Consider the following 24,602-nt stretch of genomic DNA (forward strand, 5'->3'; position numbering starts at 1 on the left):
CTTCCGCCTCAGCCTTCCAAGTAGCCGGAATTACAGGCATGCGCTACCACGCCCTGCTGATTTTTTGATTTATTGTAGAGATGAGGTCTCGCTGCCCAGGCAGGTCTCGAACCCGTGGGCTCAGGCAATCCACTCACCTCAGCCTCCCAAAGGCGCGGGATTACAGGCTGAGCCACCGAGCCCGGCTTGTTGAACTACTTCTATACAGTTTTAACACCTTCCTTAAACCCTAAGTGGTCACATAGACTGTCTTTTTTCCTTCCACATGACATCCTTACAGATATCTGTGTGATTTTAGTTGAAGGAGCTTTTCTTTTTTTGAGCTGGGGAACTGGATGAGTCTTTTGTGTGATTCCCAAGAGGTATTTATTGAGTGCACAGGGCAAAGATGAGACTTTTATAATGTCCAGTGTTACCCCAAGATCAAATGGACTGCTTGGGAAAGACAAGTTTTCTCTGACGCCGGTGGGTTTAATCACAGGCTGGCTAGTATTCTGTAGGATTCAAGTCTGGAAAGTTTGTAGATATGTTTGTATGAGTGTGTGCATGTGTGTGTCGCACAGGTGTTAGACGCTTAAGCGTATTTGAATAGTGCCATTCTTTGCCACAATAGCGAGCACTTTGTAAGACAATTGCCCCGAATGAATGGTAAACGTAGAAGTTACAGGGAAAACCACACAGCTTTCACTGCGTTCCTAGCCCGGTGCTCAAAAACTCCTGTGAAGGGTGAACGAGGCGAGTCGGAAATAAGAAACCTCATTTGGGATGGGTGGTGACTAACTTTGGGTTTCAGTCCTTGGGCACCGCCTCTTTTCTTCGCAGGACAGCCTCTAGGCGGTGCTAGGGAACTTGTAGCCCACCTGCGAGGCGCTCCCGCCCTTCCCCTCACCCCAGTCCGGCCCCGGAGAGACTACAATTCCCGGAGTGCTGTGGGAACAGAGAGGCGGGAGTTACGGGGAGGAGGGTCGCGAGGGCGGACCTTCCGGGTGTGTGCTTCCGGCGTCGGCGGCCGCGGCCGGGGACGGTGTGAGAGCGGTAAGATGGCGGCGGCGGCGGTGGTGGAGTTCCAGAGAGCCCAGTCTCTCCTCAGCACCGACCGGGAGGCCTCCATCGACATCCTCCACTCCATCGGTAAAGGTCACCGCGCCGCCTCCCCGGTCCTGCGGGCCCAGCCCGGCCTGTGTCGGTCGGTGGCAGCGGAGAGGGGCCGGGCTAGCCGGCTCTGGTGCTGCTGACTCACTGTGTGTGTATGTGTGTGTGTGTGTGTGTGTGTGTGTGTGAGAGGGGGGCCGGGCAGGGGGCACAGGCCGCTCAGAGCTCCCCGGACACCTCTGGGTCCCACTCTGGTGGGAAGCCTCGAGGCAACCCCCGGTTCACTCGCTGGCTGCTGACTCACGGTGGGCTCGGCTTGGGGTGGGAGAGTGGGCCGAGTCGGGCCCCCACCCCTCCCTAGCCTTGTCCCCCGCTCTGGCCCGCACGAGCTGGCCCAGGACCGGGAGTAGTGCCGGCCGGCGGGCTTGTTACGAACTGGTCTGAGAATGTCTAGTTGATAGGCCTTGGCAAAACCCGCTCAGGACAGGCATTTCCCGCCGTTGTTATCAGCACAGTCTGCTCGAGGTGGGAGCGCGAGCGCTCGCTCTTTTGGAGTTTCCTTCCTCGGGACGCTGGGAGCTTGCTACTTCTCCCCGGCCCCACAGCGGAAGGATCCACTAAAGGAGGGCCTCTTTTTGAAGATGGGAAATTCAGGGTTGACACACATCTGAGGTTGGCATTTGGTGTGAGAAGGTAACCGAGACGTTCTTCTGTCCTGTGTAGGGTGTAAGAGTGAGGTGTTGGAATTGTTGGAATGGGACCGCCCGGCTACAGGAGGTGACTAATCCTCCCAGTCTCCCTTGTAGCTACTGGAAGTGAATTCCGGGAGTTAGTTGTCAGTTGCGAAGTTTGGGAAACTCTTTGGAACTGGTCGACTGCACATTGCCGGAAAATCTAAAGAAAATGTTCTTAACACCTTAGTATGATTGTCTTATACCTGCACGCAACAGGAAACCTGAAATGGGAGTCCCAGCGAGTCGTTCCTGACAGCTTTCTACTGAGATTCAAGTGTGAATAGAAATACATTTATGATGACAGAGAAGGCTTTTACTCAATAAAGCGTTCAATTAGGGCATGGACTAGCCCTTCACTAGCACATATAGTAATGTGGTCTTTTAAATGTAGCTTGAGAAGATTTGAATCGGATCAACAAGTAGTGTGAGAATGCACCTGTATGTTGTACTTCCAGGATGTTGGCATGTATGTTGATTTCTTTAGTGTTGAGTTTTGCACAGTGAAAGGACAATGACAAGATATTTATCATCGGGGATACTAGAGAAGGAGAAGAAGTGGACATTAAGATTCATATTTGAGTGATATTGGTAAAGGGTGTTTCATTTTGAAGTTATGATTTTAACTTAGGTCAGTTTACAGAACCAGAGTCATCTCAATCACTGTTACATATGTATTTTGTTCTGTGAATACATACTAATATTTAGAAGTAATGTGAGAAGCATGAATTTTAATTTTCTGTGCCTAGTGCCTAATATTTTACCTTTAATAAAGTAGAAATTATGTTAGACGTTATAATAACAATGTTTCTGGCTTACCCACTATACTGGGAGAGAGCTCCCTGAAAGCTTCCCTGTTAGAGCAGGCTTGAGTCATGATGGTTGACAGTCTTACTTTTTCTGGACTCCATTATGGAGTATCAAAATCGTGGTTTTTGTCAAGTCATGATGCTTTGTAAGAGAAGTAGTAATGATCACTAAAATTATCACTAAAAATTTGGAGAGGCTATTTGATGTTCAAATGTTAGAATACTTATTAACTGTTGAAAGTGGGACAGATAGCACAAAGTTATTTTAACAGGACCAGAATCCATTATAAAGCAGCAGTCTCTCTTAAGTGTAGCTGTTCAGGATCACATGGGGCTTTGATAGGGTTGTTTTTCCTGAATGGCTTTATAGAACTGCTTATCCCTAACACACCCATCTACTGAGGCTTTGCACAAACCTAAAGTTTATTGAAAGACTTTTGACTTTATGGTCATCAGTAACTTGTTCCTTTGGTTTTAGCTTGTGGTAGGTAAATATTAAACAGGCATGTTTAATATCTTTATAGAACATCCTGACTAGCATGGGTCTTAGCACCGTAACTATGAAGGATTTGTTCTAACTTTGCTTTAACCAAGTGATCACAGCAAACACTCAATGCATGTAGGTAAGCGAAATTCTAATAGATAAAATGAAAAGGGACATTTAAAATTAAAGAGAGGAATCCTTTTAAAATGATTTACATGGGGCATGTCCTACATATACATGATCATTTTTTTCTTGTTTAGAGGTTTTTTTTTTAAGCTCTCTAGAATTTGTCTTTCGGTAAATATGTTGGAGTTTGTAATGAGTCTTGTGAGGGTGAAATTTCCCTCAGTCTTCATTGATTTGGTCAGAATTTTAAGAGGGTTGCATTTTCCTCTCCCAGTGAAGCGTGACATTCAGGAAAATGATGAGGAGGCAGTGCAGGTCAAAGAGCAGAGCATCTTGGAACTGGGGTCTCTCTTGGCAAAGACTGGACAAGCTGCAGGTAAGTGCTATGAATGGATTGTATCTGAAATGCTTTTACTTGCAATGCTGGGTAAAATTTTGTTGGATTGACGGAACATGAGACTGCATTCACATACTCAGTTCTTTGGTGCTATAATTCAGTTTTGTTTTCTTGACAACTTGTTGAGCTTCAGTTTTTTAGCAGTTTGTCCTTTAAACTCCTTCATAATTTTTTGTTTGAATATAGTGATCTGTAATTTTTTTCCTGGTTTTTTAATTCTCATTGTATCCCCTTACATACAGGTGGCAGCAGTCTTCGGTGATTTCACTGAGCAGTTCGGATATATTTAAGGTGGATAGAATGACTTTAGGGCCCTGACTTGAAAATGACTAGGGATTTTGCTTCTAAGTGACTCACTGTCCTTTCTTCCTGATACAGAATGAGTAAGACATTAAATGAAGTCTTCGCAAGACTTCTCCATTGATACCTAGGACTTTGTGCATATCGTTGCTTAGGCATTCTAGCTGTAATTGAACCACTGCTTAGGCTCCAGATGATAGTCTGATGTTGTGGGTGTGTCATCACACTCATGAGGAAGATGTCCTGTTGACTAGGAAGGACTTTTCACCAGTAAAGTAGTAATAGTATTTAGAGAGAAGTCTGTTTAAACTTAATGTGGGTGATTTTTGTCAACCTTGAAGTGAATTTAGAGCTTATTTGATTAGAATGGATTAAACTCTAGTAAGTGACCTCATGAATTTCTTTCAAATTATGTTGTTATCCAAGAGAATGGTGGGGATTAGATAGCAAAACTAATTGAACTTGAGAATTAAAGATCTTTTACAATTAAGTATAACTAATATATTAGTTTTTAGGCAGTAGAACGACTTTAGCAGTAGAAAGTTGAGTAAAGATAATATGAAATTGTGAGGATGTATTTACATGGGTCTTGTATCTTAATTAAAATATTTTTTAAGCCGGGCTCGGTGGCTCAGTCTGTAATCCTGCGCCTTTGGGAGGCTGAGGTGAGTGGATTGCCTGAGCCCGCGGGTTCGAGACCTGCCTGGGCAGCGAGACCTCATCTCTACAATAAACCAAAAAATCAGCCGGGCGTGGTAGCGCATGCCTGTAATTCCGGCTACTTGAAAGGCTAAGGCTGAAGGATCGCTGGAGCCTAGCAGGCGAGGCTGCAGTGGCTGGGGGTGGCCACTGCACTCCAGTCTGGGCGACAGAGTGAGACTCCAACTCAAAAATAAATAAATTAATAAAATATTATTTTTAAGCGACTATAAGAAGAAACCCTGCCTGATGGTTTTTGAGTGCTATGAACTAGTTATTCTTTTAAGCACATACATGGTTTAACTTACTGAATCCTTGAAACAATTTGAACTAGGTCCTATTATCTATTTTTCACATGAAGAAACTGAGCACAGAAAATTACCCAGATTCACTCGAATTAACTGGTGGACCCAGGGTTTGAGCCCCCGAAATCTAGTTCACATTTCATATAGACTCATGGCATCATGGTTATTGCTTTTCTGTAGTTCTCTACTTATGAATTATCACTGGTGGGTAGTGATTTTTTCATCTTAGGCTCACTTCACTCCTATTCAACATTTATGTAGATTCCATTTGCCTGTCAGTTAATTTGTGCGTTAATTTGTGTTTGGTGTGTTACAAAACAGTTTTGATAACTAGTCCATACAGACTTAAATAATAAGGTAATTTTTCTGAAAAAATTTTAAAGCCAGCTGAAGTAATGTAAGAGTTTTCTGTTGTTAAAATACCCAAGAGGCCGGGCTTGGTGGCTCAGCCTGTAATCCCAGCACTTTGGGAGGCCGAGGTGAGTGAATTGCCTGAGCCCGCGGGTTCAAGACCCGCCTGGGCAACTTGATGAGACCTCATCTCTACAATAAATCAAAAAAATTAGCCGGGTGTGGTAGTGCGCGCCTGTAGTTCCAGCTACTTGGAAGGCTGAGGCGGAAGGATCGCCGGAGCCCAGCAGGTCGAGGCTGTGGTGTCTGGGAGTGGCCACTGCACTCCAGTCTGGGCGACAGAGTGAGACTCCAACTTAAAAAAAAAAAAGATACCCAAGGCCAGGCGCGGTGGCTCACGTTTGTAATCCCAGCACTTTGGGAGGCCGATGTGAGAGGATTGCCTGAACCTACAGGTTCAAAACCAGCCTGGGCAACTTGGCAAGACCTCATCTCTACAATAAATAAAAAAATTAGCCAGGCGTGGTGGCGTGTGCCTGTAATTCCAGCTACTTGGAAGGATTTCCTGAGTCCAGCTGGTCAAGGCTGCGGTGGCTGTGAGCATGCCACTGCACTCCAGCCTGGATGACAGCAAGACTGACTCAAAACAAAAACAAAAAAATCTGTTTTTCTCCTGTGGTATGGATAAATAAAATCAGTGTGTTATATATAATCAGTGCTTTAGTAGTTTTCATTCAAGAATGTTGTTTTACTTGAACTATCTATTTTATGCTAATTCCTTGCTCTCTCTGCCTTGTGACCCAATACCTAAGAAGTTTAGGAGTATACTGCTAAATCTTTTGGAATTTAATAGCTGAATTACTAAGTGGGACCAAAAAACCCCAGAATTATCTTTTAGAGGATAGGCCCCTTATACAGGTTTCCCTCGCTAGGTAGTGTTCTAGGAACCCATCGACATCAGTGTACCAGCTAGCATTGTTGTGAGAGACTGTGTTTGGCCTCAGTGAATTTTTTTTGGAGATTCTTTCAGTGCGATTGCCCATCTCATTTATGAGTGCACCTGCTCATACCGCACTGAGAGTTCACCAGTTTTTGACCAAAAATAGCATGATCCCTGTACCCCGCCCTCCCTGTTTACCTGATCTCACCTGAGTGCTTTTTTTGTCTTCTCACATGAAGAAAATCCTCAAAAGAAAACATTTTGCTGATGTGGAAGAGGTGAAACAATAAATGGCAAAAGCACTAAAAGGCACCAAAATTGACAAGTTTAAAAACTGTTGGGAAAAGTGTCTCAATAGGTGTATTGCATCAGATGGAAAGTACTTTGAAGGTAGCTGAAGTTTAAACATGTAAGAATAAATGCACAATTTTTGATAAATAAATTCTGGGTTTTTTGGGGTCTCCCCTTGTATAAGGACTATCAAAACCTTTTCCAGTTACGTATCATTGTTTTCTAAGAAAGTTTTATAAGTGTACATAATGGAAACCCTAAGGAAGTCTTAGGGTGTACATGCATTTACCTTTCTTTACTATTAATAATTGATAGGTTTGTATTATTTGTTTCCTTTAATTTTGAGATCCCTGAGAACAGAAAATACGTCTTTTCCATTAATCTTCAATTTTTAAAAATGTATTTAATATATACCTACCACTGTGCCAAGTACTCTACTCAGAGAGGTAGAGACCCTGATTGATAACAGTCACTTGGAAATTAATTAATAAGACAATGTCTGGTGAGTAATAGTGATTGAAAGTATTGCTGAACATCATCAGACATGTTGCCTAGGCTCAGGATCTACAGATTTCATAGCCTGAGAAAATTATAGTCATATAATTGCAAATAATCTAAGCAAGAATAAGAGGAAGAAGTCAGTGTAATTTTATGAGAATTAAAAAAATTACTCAGTATGTATGAAAATGGGAAAAAACAGGAAATATAACCAAGAATGAATATAAAACTAGACTAAAATGGAAAATAAACCGAGCCTTTTGAAAAATGGCAACTAACAGATCATTTGCTTCTCTGTTGGGGTAAGAAGAATAACACTCAGTTCAGTGCTTAGAGAAAATATTGTAATGCTAGCAGGTGCTAGAAAGAAAGGCAGACTGTTTAGCTCATGTGTTGCTTCTGCCTTTTCTAGAAAAGGAAAATGATTTTCAAACTGAAAAAGAAATAACGCCAAAAAGAGAATTAAAGCCAAGGTAGGTGAGAGAAGAGAGAGCAGATAGTCTCTTTAAATAAGTTCAAGTTTCTAGGTTCTGATAATTTCTGTCTTTTAATCTAGAAAAAATGGTTCTAGCACATATGATTATAGAGCCATTTATTATTCGAGAAAAATCGTAGAGGATAGACGTATAAGGAAATTGAGGTGGGAGGTATTATTTTACCTGTCCGGAGAGTAATAAAGCCGGGCATGATGGCTCACGCCTGTAATCCCAGCACTTTGGGAGGTGGAGGCAAGAGGATTGCCTGAGTCCAGGGTTTCAAGACCAGCCTGGGCAACTTGGTGAGACCTCATCTCTACAATAAATCAAAATTGGTCGGGCGTGGTGGTGCCTGCCTGTGATTCCAGCTACTTGGAAGGCTGAGGCAGAATGATCACCTGAGACCAGCAGGTCAAGGCTGTGGTGGCTATGATCATGCCCCTGTACTCCAGCCTGGGTGAGAGTGAGACTCTGACTCTAACTGTGTCTAAAAAAAAAGTAATGAAAAGAATAGACCTAGACACTACAAATGATAATCAGCAACAAAGTTCTGGGACAGATTATTTGATAAGGAGATACTAATCACTTAAAACAATGGGTTTTTTAACAGTGGGCTTATTATGAAGAGATTTTTCCAAACTTACCCTGGTTCTCTCTTTTTGGTTATGCCTGTCAGACTGGTAGATTTGCAGGTGTGTTCCTGCCGCCTGTTTTTATAAAAAGTTTTATTGGAACATGGTCATACCAATTTGTTTCCATATTGTCTATAACTACTTTTGCCCTACAGTGGCTGAATTGAGTACCTGCTACTAAGACCATATAACCTCAAAGCCAAAAATTTACTATCTGATCTTTCGCAGAAAAAGTTTGCCAGCCTCTGGATTAGAGGAATGATATAGACTACATGTTTGATATAAACAAGGTATTTGAACATTTGTCATGGCATTAGTAGGGCAGGTACAGGTTATGAATTTACAACGGGCTAAATAACTGTATTCAGAACATGTTAATAAATGGGTCACTTGTCAATCTGGAGAGAAGTCTGTAGGATCATATCATAGGGATCTATCCTTGTTTTTCTGGTCAGCATCTGGCATCTTGGTTAAAGTCATTTCAGAAGCCATGCTCATTTTTGTAGATGATTCAGTACAGTGGGGGACAGAATTAAGATTCACTGTTATTGCCAAAGCCAGGAAGATACAATTCAGTTGTGGTAAGTATAAAGTTATAGAAGTATAAAGTATTTTTCAAAATAGAGGAAGTTGGGGAATTACCTGTTCTGACAGTAGTCTATTTAAGAAAGACCTTAATGGACAACAAAGTGGTATTGGAAAAAGCAAAACATGCTATCTTGTGTTGTATGTGGTGACCAGATCAATAAAATTAAGCCTCCTGCTCTGCTGTCATACCCTACCTGAAACACTGATTTCAGTTCTGGGTACCACAACATGCCACAACTGGTACCCTTACAAACTAGAGTTTGTTTAGAGGAGAGCAACTAAGCTGACAAGTTATCTAGAAACAAGGACTTTGGAGGAACAGTTGAAATAGTTAATGATGTTTAGTTTGGAGAAAGGGAAAGTTAGGGAGACATAAATGATAGTTTTCTTTAAATATATAAAGCCAAGTTGAAAAAGTTACAGATTTTTGTTTCGAAAAAGAATGATTTGGTTTGGTCAGCTTTGGAATAGGCTGTTTTCTGAACATTTCTGTAACAAGAAATCAATCAGGAAATGCTGTCAGAGAAGGGACATTGCACTAGACTGCTCTTTTTAAAAAAAATTTTTTAAGCCGGGCTCGGTGGCTCAGCCTGTAATCCTGTGCCTTTGGGAGGCTGAGGTGAATGGATTGCCTAAGCCGGCGGGTTCGAGACCCGCCTGGGCAGTGACACCTCAACTCTACAATGAATCAAAAAATCAGCCGGGCGTGGTAGCGCATGCCTGTAATTCCGGTCACTCAGAAGGCTGAGGCGGAAGGATCGCCGGAGCCCAGCAGGTTGAGGCTGCGGTGGCCGGGAGCGGCCACTGCACTCCAGTCTGGGTGACTGAGTGAGACTCCAACTCAAAAAAAAAAAAAATTTTTTTTTAAAGTTTAAAGTAGTAGAGTTCAATTCAGGTTAGGTATACAAATGTTCATTATGCAGATACCCTTGTTGATGAGGTGTGCCACTCCCTCCCCTGGCAGTTTCCCTCAACTGCCAATCCCACCCCCTCTCCCCGGTAGACTACTCTTAATAAAGCTATGATTACATAATATAATTGAAGTAAATGCAAAAGGAATTTGAGGGAGAGAAATCATTGTAGAATGGAGTTGGCATGGAAGATTCAGTAGGACTGTGGATGGACCTAGAAGAATATCTAAGATTTTTATAGATTGAGAAGATGGGAAGTCATTTCAGATGGGGTTGTGGCATGAGTGAAGCCTGAAAGCAGGAGTGTACATAGTTAGTCTGTGCAGGGGTGAATGGGGTGGCAGAATGAGAAAAGTCTTAAACATTGGGAGTCAAAGGTCAGTACTGAAGAGTGAATGGAGAGAGAAACATTTCTACTTGATATATTCTTCCTTAAGTACCTGACACAGTTGTGTGCATTCTCTGACTATTAAGGCAGATGAAGATTTCAGGACCCTGAATTAGCATTCTCAGGAGGGTGAAGTTTGTTTGCCCTGAGTTAGAGTTCTCAGGAGGTTGAGTCTACAATTGGGGAATATTAAAGAGACAATGGCACTAAAATAATTTTAACCTGCATTGCAAAAATACTTCCTAAGTTGTTTAGTTGAAACAGCCTCTGAATTTTACTGTTTGGCAAGCACATCTGTAGTTTATTGTTTCTACAGGTGCTCCCTTAGCGTTCCTGTACTACTCTCTTTTCTTCTATAAGTGAAGGGAAAGCTCTATGGTGGATACCTTTTTTTGATCAAAATTTTAGACTTAGGTTTTGCAACCTAATGAGGAATTTTAAAAAGATATAGTAGAACTTTAAGGGCAGAACACCCTAACTTCTATATGAAAAGTTTATTCAGAAGAGTTCCAGGGAAGTAATACTGCTAAAAGGCCAGCCTGGGGAGTACCGCAGGAAGAGAAGAAAGAAGGAACCTAGAATCGGAAGCCTCATCTGTTTGAGGGGAACTGCTAAGGCAGACTTGGAAATTGAAACAGAATGACTTCTATAACTTGGTCATATTTAGTGGTTGTGAGTAAGTGGTTTTGTCAAAGATGGGCAAGGACACAGCGTATTTCAAGTTCTATGCAACTGCTTTTTGAGAGTATGAATACTTTACTGTTTATCTTTCATTAAGATGGACAAATGAAACAGATAGGAGCTTTTCCTGGGCCTTTATAGTAATCCAGTGGCTGAGTGGAGTAGAATACAAATTTGGCATTTGATGTTAACTTATTTTTGCTGCTCTTACCTGCTGGAAATGCTTTAAATGCCTAGAAAGTTTCATTTAGACTGATTCCAGTGATGGAAGTACTGATTTTTATGACCTTGGGTCAGTTTTTTTAATGAGTATTTTGTCCCTAATATTGATCTGTACTTTTCCTTTTTGGATTGCTTTTCGCACAGAGCTTGGAGGACTCCTGAAGTATGTACGACCCTTCTTGAATTCCATCAGCAAAGCTAAGGCAGCTCGTCTGGTTCGATCTCTTCTTGACCTGTTTCTTGATATGGAAGCAGCTACAGGGCAGGAGGTAAGCCATGTTAATGACAGAAAGTAGACAATATGGAAAAGAAGTCTGTTTCTGTGAAAGAAATGCCTGCCTGCACTGTGATACTAATGTGGAAGGGGCAGCTGGGATAACAGCTTAGGACTTATCATGTCAGTTTCTCTTTGTTACAGGGCATTTGATACTTTGGGTCTGTTCCATGCTTTGCTTTGTAAGTGGAGATTGTCAGTGGTCCCTGGAATCCTCATTACATCAGGGTCACAAACTGATTCTTGTCTTTGAGGTATTGTATTGCCACACCTTTGTAATGTTTTCTGTGTCTGTGGTGCCTTTCATCTTGTGTCAGAAAGCTCCTTGTGAGCACTAATTAAGTCTGTGGCATTCCTTCTTGGCATGTTTTGCATTGTGTATATGCCTTTATTAAGGGGTGAGCATCCATCTGTTTGTGTCTCATGTGTGCAGAAGTGGCTCTGGTGTTTCTGTACATGTCTTCGCAAGTTCAGACTAGACACTGAGCTATATTAAAGAGGGTCTCTCTGGAATCATAGACCTTTCCCAACCTTTTCAAAGATAGCTATATTTTCTGTAAGTCAGGAGGAGACATACCAAAATTAAAAATCATTCTGTAAAAAGTGGCAGTTCAAGCAGGTGTATTGTAATTACTTGAATCTGTTTGTAGGAATAATATAATTGTCTTTCCTGTGGATGTGTTGATCAGTATTCATTGAGTGCCTACTGTGTATTAGGCACAACAGTCACTGCTCTCATGAGGATTGTATTTTAACAGGGAAGGCAGATAATAAACAGATATATAATATGTCAGCTAGCATAAGGGCAGGGGTTGAAATTGCTAGTTGTTATATGTCTCATTATTTGCTGTAGTCTTTTTGGGTGTACAGGTAAAAGGTATGAAAGGCTATAGAACCATATTGATTAAAAGTGAGAACTTTCAGAAACCTGGGACACATGGATTCCACTTTGGAATCATGCCTTTTATAAAACCTGGTTTCTTGCCTGGATGATTCTTTGAAGACTAGTTTATTTATTTATTTAATTTTTTGAGTTGGAGCCTCACTCTGTTGCCCAGTCTGGAGTGTGGTGGCACGCTCTTGGCCACCACAGCCTGAACCTGCTGGACTCAGGCGATCCTTCCACCTCAACCTTCCATGTAGCTGAACTACAGGTGCATGCCACCATGCCTGGCTAATATTTTGGTCTGTTGTAGAGATGAGGTCTCGCCAAGTTGCCCAGGCTGGTCTAGAACCCCTGGGCCCAGCCAGTCTTCTTTCCCCAACCTTCTAAAGTGCTGGGATTACAGGCATGAACCACCATGCCCATCTGAAGACTAGTTTAAACACCGTAAACTAACTTTATTTGTAGAGCAGTCTAGATTTATTTGTTTCTGGAAAACTGTGTTTTAAAATAGTAGATAAAAAATAATATTTAAATGGTTGCCTTTTGAACCAATGTGTTAGAATTATTTTAGTGAAGAAATTAACAGAAAATGTGATTTTTATTATGGATATTAGTCTTATCTAACCCTTTTAAAAAAAATTATACTTCGTTCTCATGAAAGTGGTGCCGTTTTTTGTTTAAAATAGGGTGTCTTAAAATTGGCTGATCAATAAATGTTGGTTTGAAACTAATAACTGTTTCTTGGAACTGTTTAGTCAGAAAATTAATTATGCAAGCTGCTCTTTTGCACAGTGAAATCTCTGAAATTTGTCCCTATAACATAGAGTTGACTCAGTGGGTAGAATTGTATTTGTTTAGTAATAATTTCTCCTGTTCCTTAGTGGACATCTATTCGAGTTATAATTTAGTGCTCTCCTAAATTGGCTAGTGGGATTTACTGGCCTTTGTCATGTCCTCTCTGTCTGTTTAGGTTCTCCCTTAACTGTTTGTAGTTTGCTGTTGTTCATTGCACATTAAATTTTTGTCAACAAGAGATTTTAATTCCTTTTCCTAGAGTGAAAGGAAGTACTCTTAAGTATTGTGTCATTTTATCATAGGTATCATTTTTTTAAGTAAAAGCTGTTCTTTTGATGGCTAGCAGTATAGCTTTTATCAAGAGCCAGAGTCTTATTCCACCAAGCAGGACTTCTTTTAATCATTTTTGTGGATTATAGATTATTTGCTTGTTTTGGAACAAATTATGAGTCATCTAGATTGTCTTACCCTTGCCTCAGACTCAACATGGCTGACTTCAAAATCCAGCTATTTGTTAAATTCTGTCAGTTCAGCTTTCCTCAGTGTCTGTTTCTCCACCTTTTTTGTATTTGTTCTTTCTTAAAACTAATATCTAGTTTGGTTATTAATTCTTTGTTACTTGGACTACTAAAAAAGCCTCATTCCACCATTATCATTTTATTCCTCTCCCTCTTCTCACACAGTTGAGTCTTCAGTGGCTTTGGATTGCCTGTAGAATTAAGTAAAAAATTTTTTTTTGAGTTGGAGTCTCACTCTTGCCTAGGCTGGAGTGTAGTGGCATGCTCATGGCCACCACAGCCTTAACCTGCTGGGCTCAGGTGATCCTTCTGCCTCAGCCTTCCAAGTAGCTGGAACTACAGGCACACACCACCATGCCCAGCTAATATTTTGATTTATTATAGAGATGAGGTCTCACCAAGTTGTCCAGGCTTGTCTCCAGTCTGTGAGCTCAGGCAATCCTCTCACCTCCCAAAGTGAGAATTAAGAAATTAATGGTTTTCTGTAATATAACCTACTGCAATAGTCTGATCTGGTATGCTATTTAGCATATCAAACATGTCAGCCATGTTGGATGGTTGTTTTCTGAGCAAGCCCTATATACTCCTTATGCTGTACCTTTCCCTTTCATAGTCCTGTCTCAAGTTCCACCTCCTCTGAAATCTTTGCTTATTGATTTTCATGTGATCTTAAGTCTTTCAGTGACTCACATTGTATTTTGTACATGTTATATTTCTGACCTTATTCTGCCTTGTGTGTCAATTGCTTTACATTTATCTTTTTTACTGGAATGTAATCTCATTCAGGTACAGTACTATATACCTTACAGTGCCTTCCTCATTCGTCTGGGCTTGGGGCATTTATATACATCTTTATTGCTCTCAGCCTGTTCTTAACATGGGTTATTTTCTTTACATTATTTCAAGTCTACTCACTTCCTCAGAGACCTTCCTTGATCACATCTAAAATACCCCATCTTGGCTTACTTTTTAAAAGAATTTATTTTACTTGTTTAACATGCTTCTTTGGAATATGAGTTCCATGAAGATAGCTACTTGGTCCTATTCCCCCAGCACTTAAAGTAGTTTGGCTCAAAGGAACTGTATAGCAAATATTTATTGAAGGGATATATGGACTATGCCTTCCCCTTGACAGATGCTCAGGAAATACTTTGTTGAATTAAGGTCTAAGGTTATTGAAATGAGGTGCAAGCGTGGGGTGTTGTTACTGCATTTGTTTAGGTGACTCAGAGTCTTTGATTTGGGGAAATAGAATAAAGTCTTCATTCTTGGTCTTTTAAAATTCTTTCGGTGATAGGAAAGGATAGAGGAGCAAGTCATAAGTGGATCACTGTCATAGTAGTATTGAGACTGGAAGCAAAATAGGACATTTTAGAACATTGTTAGGAAATCTAGAGTTTTGTTTTAAGGAGTTTGGTACCAAGAGTCTGAGGGAGGGGATTTTTCTGCCTTTTTCTGCCTTAGGGACTAACCGAAAACCAGGTACACCTACAGAAGAAAATCCTCAACTTGTTATCTTCCCAAAGTTGATACGATTCAGGTTAGGATCTGGTCATTTGCTGGGCTAAGGCTTGGAGCCTAGAAAGTGAGGGCATGTGTGTTTGGGAGTGAGATGTGGTACATGGGGGAGTGAGGATGGGGTGGTTGGCAGGGGAGGGGAGTGGACAAGTAGGATAAAGAGGAGGAAAAGACTGACATAGACCTTTGCTGAATAGTGTACCGAACTCCCAGAATGAACTTCTTCCAGAGATCTCTAGAGAGTTGTTTTGGGGAGCTATTTGTTGGTGTAGTCTGCCCAACTGAAACACAATAGCACATTTTTAGAAACCTTACATCATAAATCATGTTATCAAAACAATTGTTTCAATGGAAAGAAGGGTTTGTGCTAGAGAATTTCAGACTTGGAATATTTTTCCCCCACAGGAATTTTGTTAATAAGGGTATTAAAAAATGGTTAGGTATATTGATTTAAAACTAAATATCAGATTTTGATCACATCAAGTTTTTGTACTAAAGTAAGGCCCTTTCTCCAGAAGCATGGGTTTCTTTTACATTCTTGTTCCTTTTGTCAGTCTTTATTAGCATTAACAAAGCACAAAGCCTCTCAAGCAAAATAGCTGTGTAGTAAGGGCAGTGCCTTTTAAAATTTTCCTTGTTACTGATGTGTGGGTTTCATCAATTATGGTTCTAGATAATACAACTTAATATACTTTATAATTGATAACAGATAATTAGTTATGTAAATAATCCTTGCTGTAGAAGAAATATCTGTAATGACCTTAACTTAAAAACTTACAGCTGGGTTGAGAAAGAAAGAGCTCTGGAGTTAAGGATGAGTTCTGGTGCCAGCAGCTGATAGTGACTTTAGGTGAGTCACTTAATACGTGGACTGTCAGGGAAATGGGGCAGCTGAGTTGCAGGAGAAGAATTCATGGTCTCTTAATTAGGGATATATTTTAAGAGACAAGGCTCTATTCCAGACTACTCATTCAGAAGCTCAGGCATTTTTATTTTTTTTAATTTTTTTTTAAAATAAACTATTGAAGTGTAACTTACTGAATGTGCCTAAGCCCCAGGCATTTGTTTCTGTATCCTTTGAAAAAGCTTTGTGGGTAAAACTAGGGGACATATCTTAACCTCCTAAGAGAGCTAGGACTAAAAGATGTGTATTTTTTTTCTAAAACTATTCAGCAAAATAGTTTCAGTTCTATTTATATCAGAAGTCTTACTTTGAATTTAGCTTTTCAGAATGTAACTAAAAACTCTGAAATTGGGATTGGCTTGCTTTTATTTTAGCTTTTTGTTCCTCTTTTTTTTTTTTTTTAAGAATTATTATGAAGCTAGTTGAGGGGCTGGGTGCAGTGGCTCGCACCTGTATTCCCAGCGCTTTGGGAGGCCAGGGTGGGAGGATTGCTTGAGGCCAGGAGTTAGAGATCACCCTGGGCAACATAGTGAGGCCACATCCCCCCCACCCCCCAAAAAAGTGAAAAAAGAAATGAAATCAGTTGAATTTAGAGTTGGAGATTAGGTAGCCACCAGGGGGCTCCAATGAGGAGTTGTAAAGGTTTTGTTAATTCTCTCGTTAGTGAATCCTCCAAATACCATGTAATGTCATCTATCAGTTTATCTATTGAACTTTAATTCAGGATCTAAAGGCAGAAGATCTTGTCAGTTTGGATTGTATCCCTTTAGTTTTCCCTCCTACAGCATTTCTTGAGAGAACTTTGGATTTACATAAAAACCTGTTGTATTAATAGTTCTTTAGAAAGCTCAGTTCCTTATTTCTTTTTGTCATATACTCTGGTTAGCAACCTTAATACAAAATTTGCAGTAACAGAAGTGATACAAGATTTGTAGTACTTAATATATACTGTGTCAAAGCTAATATGACAAGGATATTTGATGGCGTGTTAGACCATCTAGCATTTGAACAGTGCTTTAAATCATTGCTTACTTTGCACCTTATATCACTGCTTGGGAGGCAGATAGAACGAGGGATTGAGAGTGGCTTTAAATTAAGTGGAACTTTTAAGTGTTAGCCTAATTTTAATTTTTTTTGCTCTCTTTAATGCAAACTGAGTTTACTGTATCTGTTTTCTGTGAGAGTGATGATGAATTAGTTAGTTGTACTGCTTAGCATCTGAAAGTGAAAGAACCATCTGGACTGATTGAGTCTTAAAGGCAACTGTAAGGCATTTGTGCTTAGGCTGAGAATTTCTTCACTTTATTACCAGTGTATTCATAATAACACATTACCATTACTATTTCTAACTATTCAGGAAGAAATTTCTGCTTTAAAAGTTTAAAAATTCCATCATAGAAATCTACTACCCAGGGCTATATATGTTGTTGGAAGTTCTGGGTTTCTCCTGGGAATGTAGAAGAAGGATCTCGAAGATGAAGCTCTTTTCCTAAAGAACACAATCTAAGCACAAAGGTATTTTATGTGTTAAAAGCCAAGTTGATGCTCCATTATGATATATCTATTACACACTGAGATAACTGTGAATCAGACACTAAATAGAGCAACATGGATACTAAGTAAGGAGAGAATTAAAACTATTCTCCAAAGCATAGTTTGTGGGAAAAATGTGAGGACATAATGTTGCATGTTCTGTCTCTTCCTGTTGCAGGTCGAACTATGTTTAGAGTGCATTGAATGGGCCAAATCAGAGAAAAGAACTTTCTTACGCCAAGCTTTGGAGGTATGATTTACATTAGCACTAACTTCAGGTCTCTAGACATTAGACTGTGACTGTAAGCAGTGCCATTCTGATTAGCAGTATTTCCAGCAACTTTGTAATTACCGAGGGCCTCAAAGATTATTGTTAGTAGTCTCATGAGAATTGCCCTGATTGAAATTTGAGACAGATATGCTACTTGGTTCAGAGTCCTAAGTAACAACATAGTAAAGTTAACAGTCTGTTGCTGGCCAATAGGAGACAATATGTGGGCTAAATAATTTCTTACGCTGAATTTGATGCTATCATCAGGACTTACATAGTCAACAGTAACAGTTCTGTGACGATCAATCTTTGATTTCTTTCTGTGGCTTTTTTTTTTCTCGTCCTTCAATCAATGCCTTTTCTCTTTCCTAGGCAAGACTGGTGTCTTTGTACTTTGATACCAAGAGGTACCAGGAAGCATTACATTTGGGTAAGTAAGCTGGTAGAAATTAATAAGTCATCTCAGCTAGCTAAGTGTATTTGAAGCCTGGCTACTCTTATTAAATGCATATTAATAATTTATATTTTATGTACTCCTAAGATGGAGTTAAGGTGGCTCACAGATCTGTATCTATCATGAAAAAATGTTATTTGGAAGTTCTAAAAAACTAGCTAGGATTAACCTGTCAGATTTAGAGAACAAAAGGTAACTTTAAAGTTCACTTGAAGTTAGAACAGTAAAATCCATTCCATTTTAATAACCAAAATTTTAAAAATGTGTATCTGTATTTTGCGTATAGCACCCTGTTAAATTTCACATTTAGTTTTTTATTTTTTTAAAAATGTATTTATTTGTTTATTTACTTATTTATTTTTTTGAGTTAGTATCTCTCTCTGTTGCCCAGGCTGGAGTGCAGTGGCATGCTCATGGCTCACTGTAGTATCGACCTCCTGGGCTCAGGTGATCCTTCCTCTTCAGCCTCCCGAGAAACTGGGACTATAGGCAGTTGCCATCACACTCAGCTAATTTTTTTGAATTTTTTTTAGAGAGGAGGACTTGCTATGTTGCCTAGGCTGGTCTTGAACTCCTGTGCTCAAGCAATCCTCCCAAAGTGCTGGGATTACAGGTGTGAGTCACCACGCACATTTAGTTTTTTAATTTAATTTTAATTTAATTTTATTTATTTATTTTTTTGAGTTGGAGTCTCACTCTGTCACCCAGACTGGAGTGCAGTGGCACGCTCCCGGCGACTGCAGCCTCGACCTGCTGGGCTCTGGAGGTCCTCCTACCTCAGCTTTCCAAGTAGCTGGAACTATAGGTGCACACTATCATGCCCGGCTAATTTTTGATTTATTGTAGAGATGAGGTCTTGCCAAGTTGCCCGGGTGGGTCTCAAACCTGTGGGCTCAGGCAGTTCATTTACCTCAGCCTCCCAAAGTGCTGGGATTACAGGCTGATCCACCAAGCCTGGCCAGATTTAGTTTTTTAAATTGCAAATGTTTGACTGGTTGTTACATTTACTGTATCTGTTTATAATTCTACTTAAAGTCTATTTTAAAAATTAAGAAATTAATTGGGCACAAATATATTTGGAAGCTGGAGTGGCCAACTGAAGGCTGTCTCCTTTTTGACCTTTAAATACCTTGAAATCTTCCCTTGGTGCTTGCTTTTCATTAATGGGCAGAACTGGCCTATTTTCTACAAACAGAAAATCATGGTTTTTATGGTGTATTAGGTTGGAAAATTGCCAATATTCTATTTTTATTCTGTAAGAATGGCGATTTCATATGGTTCAAACAAATAGCATTAAAAAAAAACTTTAATGGGCTATAAAATACCATAAAATTCATTCACCCTTTAAAGTATACAATTTGGAGATTTTTAGTAAATTGTGCCACCATCATTACTATTTAAGAACATTTTCATAACCCCAGCAAGAAACTTCCTACCTACCCATTAGCAACCCTGGGCAACCATTGCGCTACTTCTATCTCTGTAGATTTGTCTATTCTAGACATTTCCTATAAAAGGAATCATATAATATGTGATGTTTTAAAGCATTATTTTCAGAGTTTATCTGTTATTACATATTACATGTATCAGTACTTAATTTCTTTTTATTGCTAAATAATAGTCCATTGAATCATGTGTATCCAATCATCAGTTGATGGACATTTGGGCTGTTTCCATTTTTTTGGCTTATGAACATTGATGTGAACAGATTTCATGTGGATATGTTCCTCTTTTGGGTATATACCTAAAAGTGGAATTACTGGATCATATAGTAACTGCTTTGTTTTTTGAGGTGCTGCCAAAATGCTTTTCAAAGCAACTGTACCATTTTACATTCTCATTTGCAGTGTATGAGGGTTCCAGTTTCTCAGCGTCCTCACTAGCACTTGTTGTTATCTTTTTTTATTTTAACCATCCTAGTGTGCATGAAGTCCTGTCTCATTATGGGTTTGGTTTGTATTTTTCTTTTCTTTTTTGAGTTGGAGTCTCACTCTGTTGCCCAGGCTGGAGTGAAGTGACACTCAGGGCCACCACAGCCTCGACCTGCTGGAATCAGGCAATCCTTCTGCCTCATCATTCCAAGTAGCTGGAACTATAGGCGCACACTATCACACCCAGCTAAGTTTTTGATTTATTGTAGAGACGAGGTCTCACCAAGTTGCCCATTGTGGTCTCAAACTCCTGGGCTCAGGCAAGCCTCTCGCCTCGACCTCCCAAAGTGCTAGAATTACAGGCTGAGCCACCGTTCCCAGCCCGTTTTATATTTTTCTATGACTAATGATGTTAATCATCTTTTCATGTACTTACTGGTCATTTGTATGTCATTGGAGAAATGTTTGCTCAAATCCTTTCTTTTCTTTTTTTGAGTTGGAGTCTCACTCTGTAGCCCAGACTGGAGTGCAGTGGCCTGCTCCCAGCCACCGCAGCTTCAACCTGCTGGGCTCTGGCGATCCTTCTGCCTCAGCCTTCCAAGAAGTCAGAACTACAGGCGTGCACTACCATGCCTGGCTAATTTTTGATTTACTGTAGAGACGAGGTCTTGCCAAGTTGCCTGGGTGGGTCTTGAACCCGTGGGCTTAGGCAATCCACTCACCTCGGCCTCCCAGAGTATTGGGATTATAGGCTGAGCCACCTAGCCTGGACAGATCCTTTATTTTCTAATTGGGTTGTATGTGTTTTTATTTTTTATTCTGGATACAAGTCTCTTATCAGATACTTGATTTGCAAAATTTTGATTTCATGCTGTGGGTTTTTTCATTTTCTTGATGGGGTCTTTTGACGTGCATTTTAATTTTGATGAAGTTCTATTTGTCTATTTTTTGGTTTGTTTATACTTTTGGTGTTGTGGCTAAGAAACCATTGTCTAGTCCAAGGCTATAAAGAGTTACTTCTTTCTTTTTTTTTGAGGTGGAGTCTCACTCTGTTGCCCAGGTTGAAGTGCAGTGGCATGCTCATGGCCACCGCAGCCTTGACCTGGACTCAGGTGATCCTTCTGCCTCTGCCTTCCAAGTAGCTGGAACTACAGGCGTGCGCCACCATGGCTGGCTAATTTTTTTTATTTATTGTAGAGAGGAGGTCTTGCCAGGTTGCCCAGGCTGGTCTCGAATCCCTGAACTCAGGCAGTCCTCTCACCTTGGCCTCCTAAAGTACTGGGATTACACCATGCCCGGCTTCTATTTTCTTCTAGAAGTTTTTTAAGTTTAGTTTTTACACTTAGGTCTTTGATCCATTTTGAGTTAATTTAAATAATTTTTTTATTTTTCAAACTTGCATGTTCTTAAATAGTTTTTGTATATTGTATAAGTTTGTTTGAATTTGGTATTCACATCTAAGATGGGGGGAATATATATTTGGAGAACATTGGCATACCCAGAACTCTATTTTCTCCATCAATCTCAGTGCCCAGTGTTTCTTATTTAGTCTTGTGATTGCTGAGCAGGAAGACAGTGAGATCAAGTGCCTGTCTGAGCTGGGTAACTAGGTTCAGCATTTTGTGTGTAGAGATTTCTATTGTATTTACATCTTAGAAGTAAGCTTATGGGACTCTTGGCTCTAATGTTGAATGCAGAAAGCTTCAAAGAGATGTGTGTTTTTCTTTTGGAAGATGTCACATTAGTGGAAAATTTAACTCTTGTGTGGGATCTGAAGGGTAACCTCTTGTTAAGTTCAGGCAGATTTCTTTATCCTTGGTGTTTTAAGGGTGAGAGAGTGAGATATTATATTACTTAGGTATTAAGATTACGGCTGACAAAGAGGTATGTATCTTTTCCATCTTCAGGTTCTCAGCTGCTGCGGGAGTTGAAAAAGATGGATGACAAAGCCCTCTTGGTGGAAGTACAGCTTTTAGAAAGCAAAACATACCATGCCCTGAGCAACCTGCCGAAAGCCCGAGCTGCCTTAACCTCTGCTCGAACCACAGCAAATGCCATCTACTGCCCCCCTAAATTGCAGGCCACCTTGGACATGCAGTCAGGTAACACCCATAGTTACTCCTGGGATTTGTTTCTTAGAGTTCATCTTACTGGTGGACGGAATGAGGATTTGAACTGGAGAAGAAAATTTGCTTATTTGGCCCAGTCTTCAAAGAAACCAATTAGAGAGCTACCTTTCTAACCAGCTATCTTTCCTATTAACTGCCTAAAAAATGTGAAGAGCATGCTTATCAGTGCTTGACCTGGCAACCTGTTAGAGCCAAACCTTAAAGAAGTCTCACTTAGTCTTAAGACTCCGTTAACTTTCCTCTTAGCCACTTATTCAGAATGCTAGCATATGTCTTCAGGATTGCCCTAACCCAAGTCTGTTGACTCTTGGAGATTTTTATAAAGTTTGTTGCACTTTTCTAAAGGAAAAGGATATCATAAGGAAAAGGATAATGCCTGCCTGACTTGCTTCAGGCTTGCCTATGTTGCCATTTTTGTTCTGCTGCTTTCTAGGTGTATAACTTTGGACAGGCCATAATTTATCTTTAGCTCAGCTATAAAATGGTGATAACAATCCTCAGATCAGGGCTGAGAAACGATTCTCCAATTTTACCTAAGTGTAGTATGTAGTTTTCTGATGGAGTTTGTGTATGTTGGGGTTAGAAGGACATAGAATGACAGCTGGAATACTTTTTATATTCAGCATTTTTTTTTACTGGAAGAATCATTATTGAAGGAGTACTGGAATTGGAGGCAGACGACTAGTTTAAGTGCTTGTCTACCCTCTCTCATCTCTAAAGGATAAAACCTCCCTGACTTGTCTCTCAGAGATACTGTGATCTAAGATCAGGCTTTCCTAGGTTGACTTTTTGTTATGTTGTTTTCTAGGTATGTAACTTTGGGCAGGTTACTTAATTTATCTTTAGTTCAACTGTTGAATGGTGATAATAATTGTATTGCCTCATAGGATTGTGCTGAGGATTAAATGAGATGATGAATGTAGAGTTTTCATCATAGTACTTAGCTTTAACCAATTGTTGATACTTTCTTTAAGCCACTACTCTGTTGAATCTGGTCCCTACCTTCATGGTGAAGATACGAATTTGAATCATATTTTTCGGAGGAAATGGAGGCCATTTTTATGTGAGCCCTCTCTTTCCTCTATAGAACTTATGTCACTAACCATTTTTACCCCTTAATCAGGAGTGATCTTTCTACTACCTGTCCTTTTGTTCCATTCTAGGTCTTTAGTCTTTCTTCTTTCATATCTTTTTCTCAGTCTTTGAACTGCCCAGGTTCACACACAGCCCTTTCTCCTTTTTAAATTGCTATCTTCCCCTTTATGTCAAGTTTCATGAAAAAGTTCAAAGAGTATCCTTGGTTTGGTGTCTTTATTGACTCCTTGAAAGAAGATGTCAGTATTATGTTCCTTACTTTTTTTTTTGAGTAAGAGTCTCACTCTGTTGCCCAGGCTGGAGTGTAGTGACACAACTCATGGCCACTGCAGCCTTGATCTGCTAGGCTCAGGTGATTCTTCTGCCTCATCCTTCCAAGTAGCTGGAACTACAGGCATATGCCACCATGTCTGGCTAATTTTTTGATTTATTGTAGAGAGGAGGTCTTGCCAAGTTGTCCAGGCTGGTCTCGAATCCCTGGCCTCTCACCTTGGCCTCCTAAAGTGCTGGGATTACAGGTGTGAGCCACCTCACCTGGCCATATTCCTTACTTTTGTTTTTTTTTGAGTTGGAGTCTCACTCTGTCACCCAGACTGGAGTGCAGTGGCACGCTCCTGGCCACCGCAGCCTCCACCTGCTGGGCTCCAGCGATCCTTCCGCCTCAGCCTTCCAAGTGGCTGGAACTACAGGCGTGTGCTACCACGCCTGGCTAATTTTTGATTTATTGTAGAGATGAGGTCTTGCCAACTTGCCCAGGTGGATCTCGAACCCGCGGGCTCAGGCAATCCACTCACCTCAGCCTCCCAAAGCTCGGGATTACAGGCTGAGCCACCGAGCCCGGCTCAATAATCCTTACTTTTAAGGGGAATTCAGTCCTGTTGCATGAGCTTCCTAGACTTTATTGTCTTCTTGGTTCTCCTCCCTTGACTAATTTTTTTCTTTCTGTATTAAGGGGAGGAGGGGTGCAAGGATGGCAATCTGTACAACCCTCTTCCCCCGCAGTTGTACCCTGGGCCTGCGGCCACCCCTAGGTCAATGTAGGTCACACCTTGATACTCTTCTTGGCTATCCATACTGCTCATGAATCCTGTCCTGCAGAAAGTCTATGGTGTGAGATGGTCGTGTCCAGAGTATGTAGTGTTGTATCCTGTGACTAATTATTCGTGGCCACACTGTGTTTCCTTTCCCTTCTGACTGTGGTGTTCCTCAGCGTTGTGTTCTTAGTTTTCTTCTGTTTCTATTCTCCCCATTTTCTGTCTAGTCCCATGCTCTTCCATGGCTCTAGCTGACACACAACACTAATGGTCTCATCTAGATCACTGGTAACTTTCCTGTTTCCTAAATTCTAGCTCTAGATTTCCATCTGCTTGATGGGTATACATACCTAACTATCTCAGTCTCAACATAACAAAACCAAATTTATTATCGACTCC

General features: G+C 40.5%; 1 protein-coding gene across 1 annotated transcript in view; it reads left to right on the forward strand.

Annotated features, from left to right (window-relative positions):
• The first annotated feature begins 804 nt into the window (after positions 1-804).
• Positions 805-24,602, forward strand: part of PSMD11 (proteasome 26S subunit, non-ATPase 11) — a 37,036-nt gene continuing 13,238 nt past the window's right edge. Inside the window, exons 1-6 of the mRNA XM_008049676.2 lie at positions 805-1,131; positions 3,517-3,618; positions 11,066-11,190; positions 17,528-17,599; positions 17,993-18,050; positions 21,853-22,047. Of these exons, the coding sequence (XP_008047867.1) occupies positions 1,041-1,131; positions 3,517-3,618; positions 11,066-11,190; positions 17,528-17,599; positions 17,993-18,050; positions 21,853-22,047 (643 nt within the window). The 5' untranslated portion in view covers positions 805-1,040. The remainder of the gene's footprint in view (positions 1,132-3,516; positions 3,619-11,065; positions 11,191-17,527; positions 17,600-17,992; positions 18,051-21,852; positions 22,048-24,602) is intronic.

This window comes from Carlito syrichta, unplaced genomic scaffold (assembly GCF_000164805.1).
Source record: "Carlito syrichta isolate Samal-C Ts95f unplaced genomic scaffold, Tarsius_syrichta-2.0.1 Scaffold135915, whole genome shotgun sequence".
Taxonomy (NCBI): domain Eukaryota; kingdom Metazoa; phylum Chordata; class Mammalia; order Primates; family Tarsiidae; genus Carlito; species Carlito syrichta.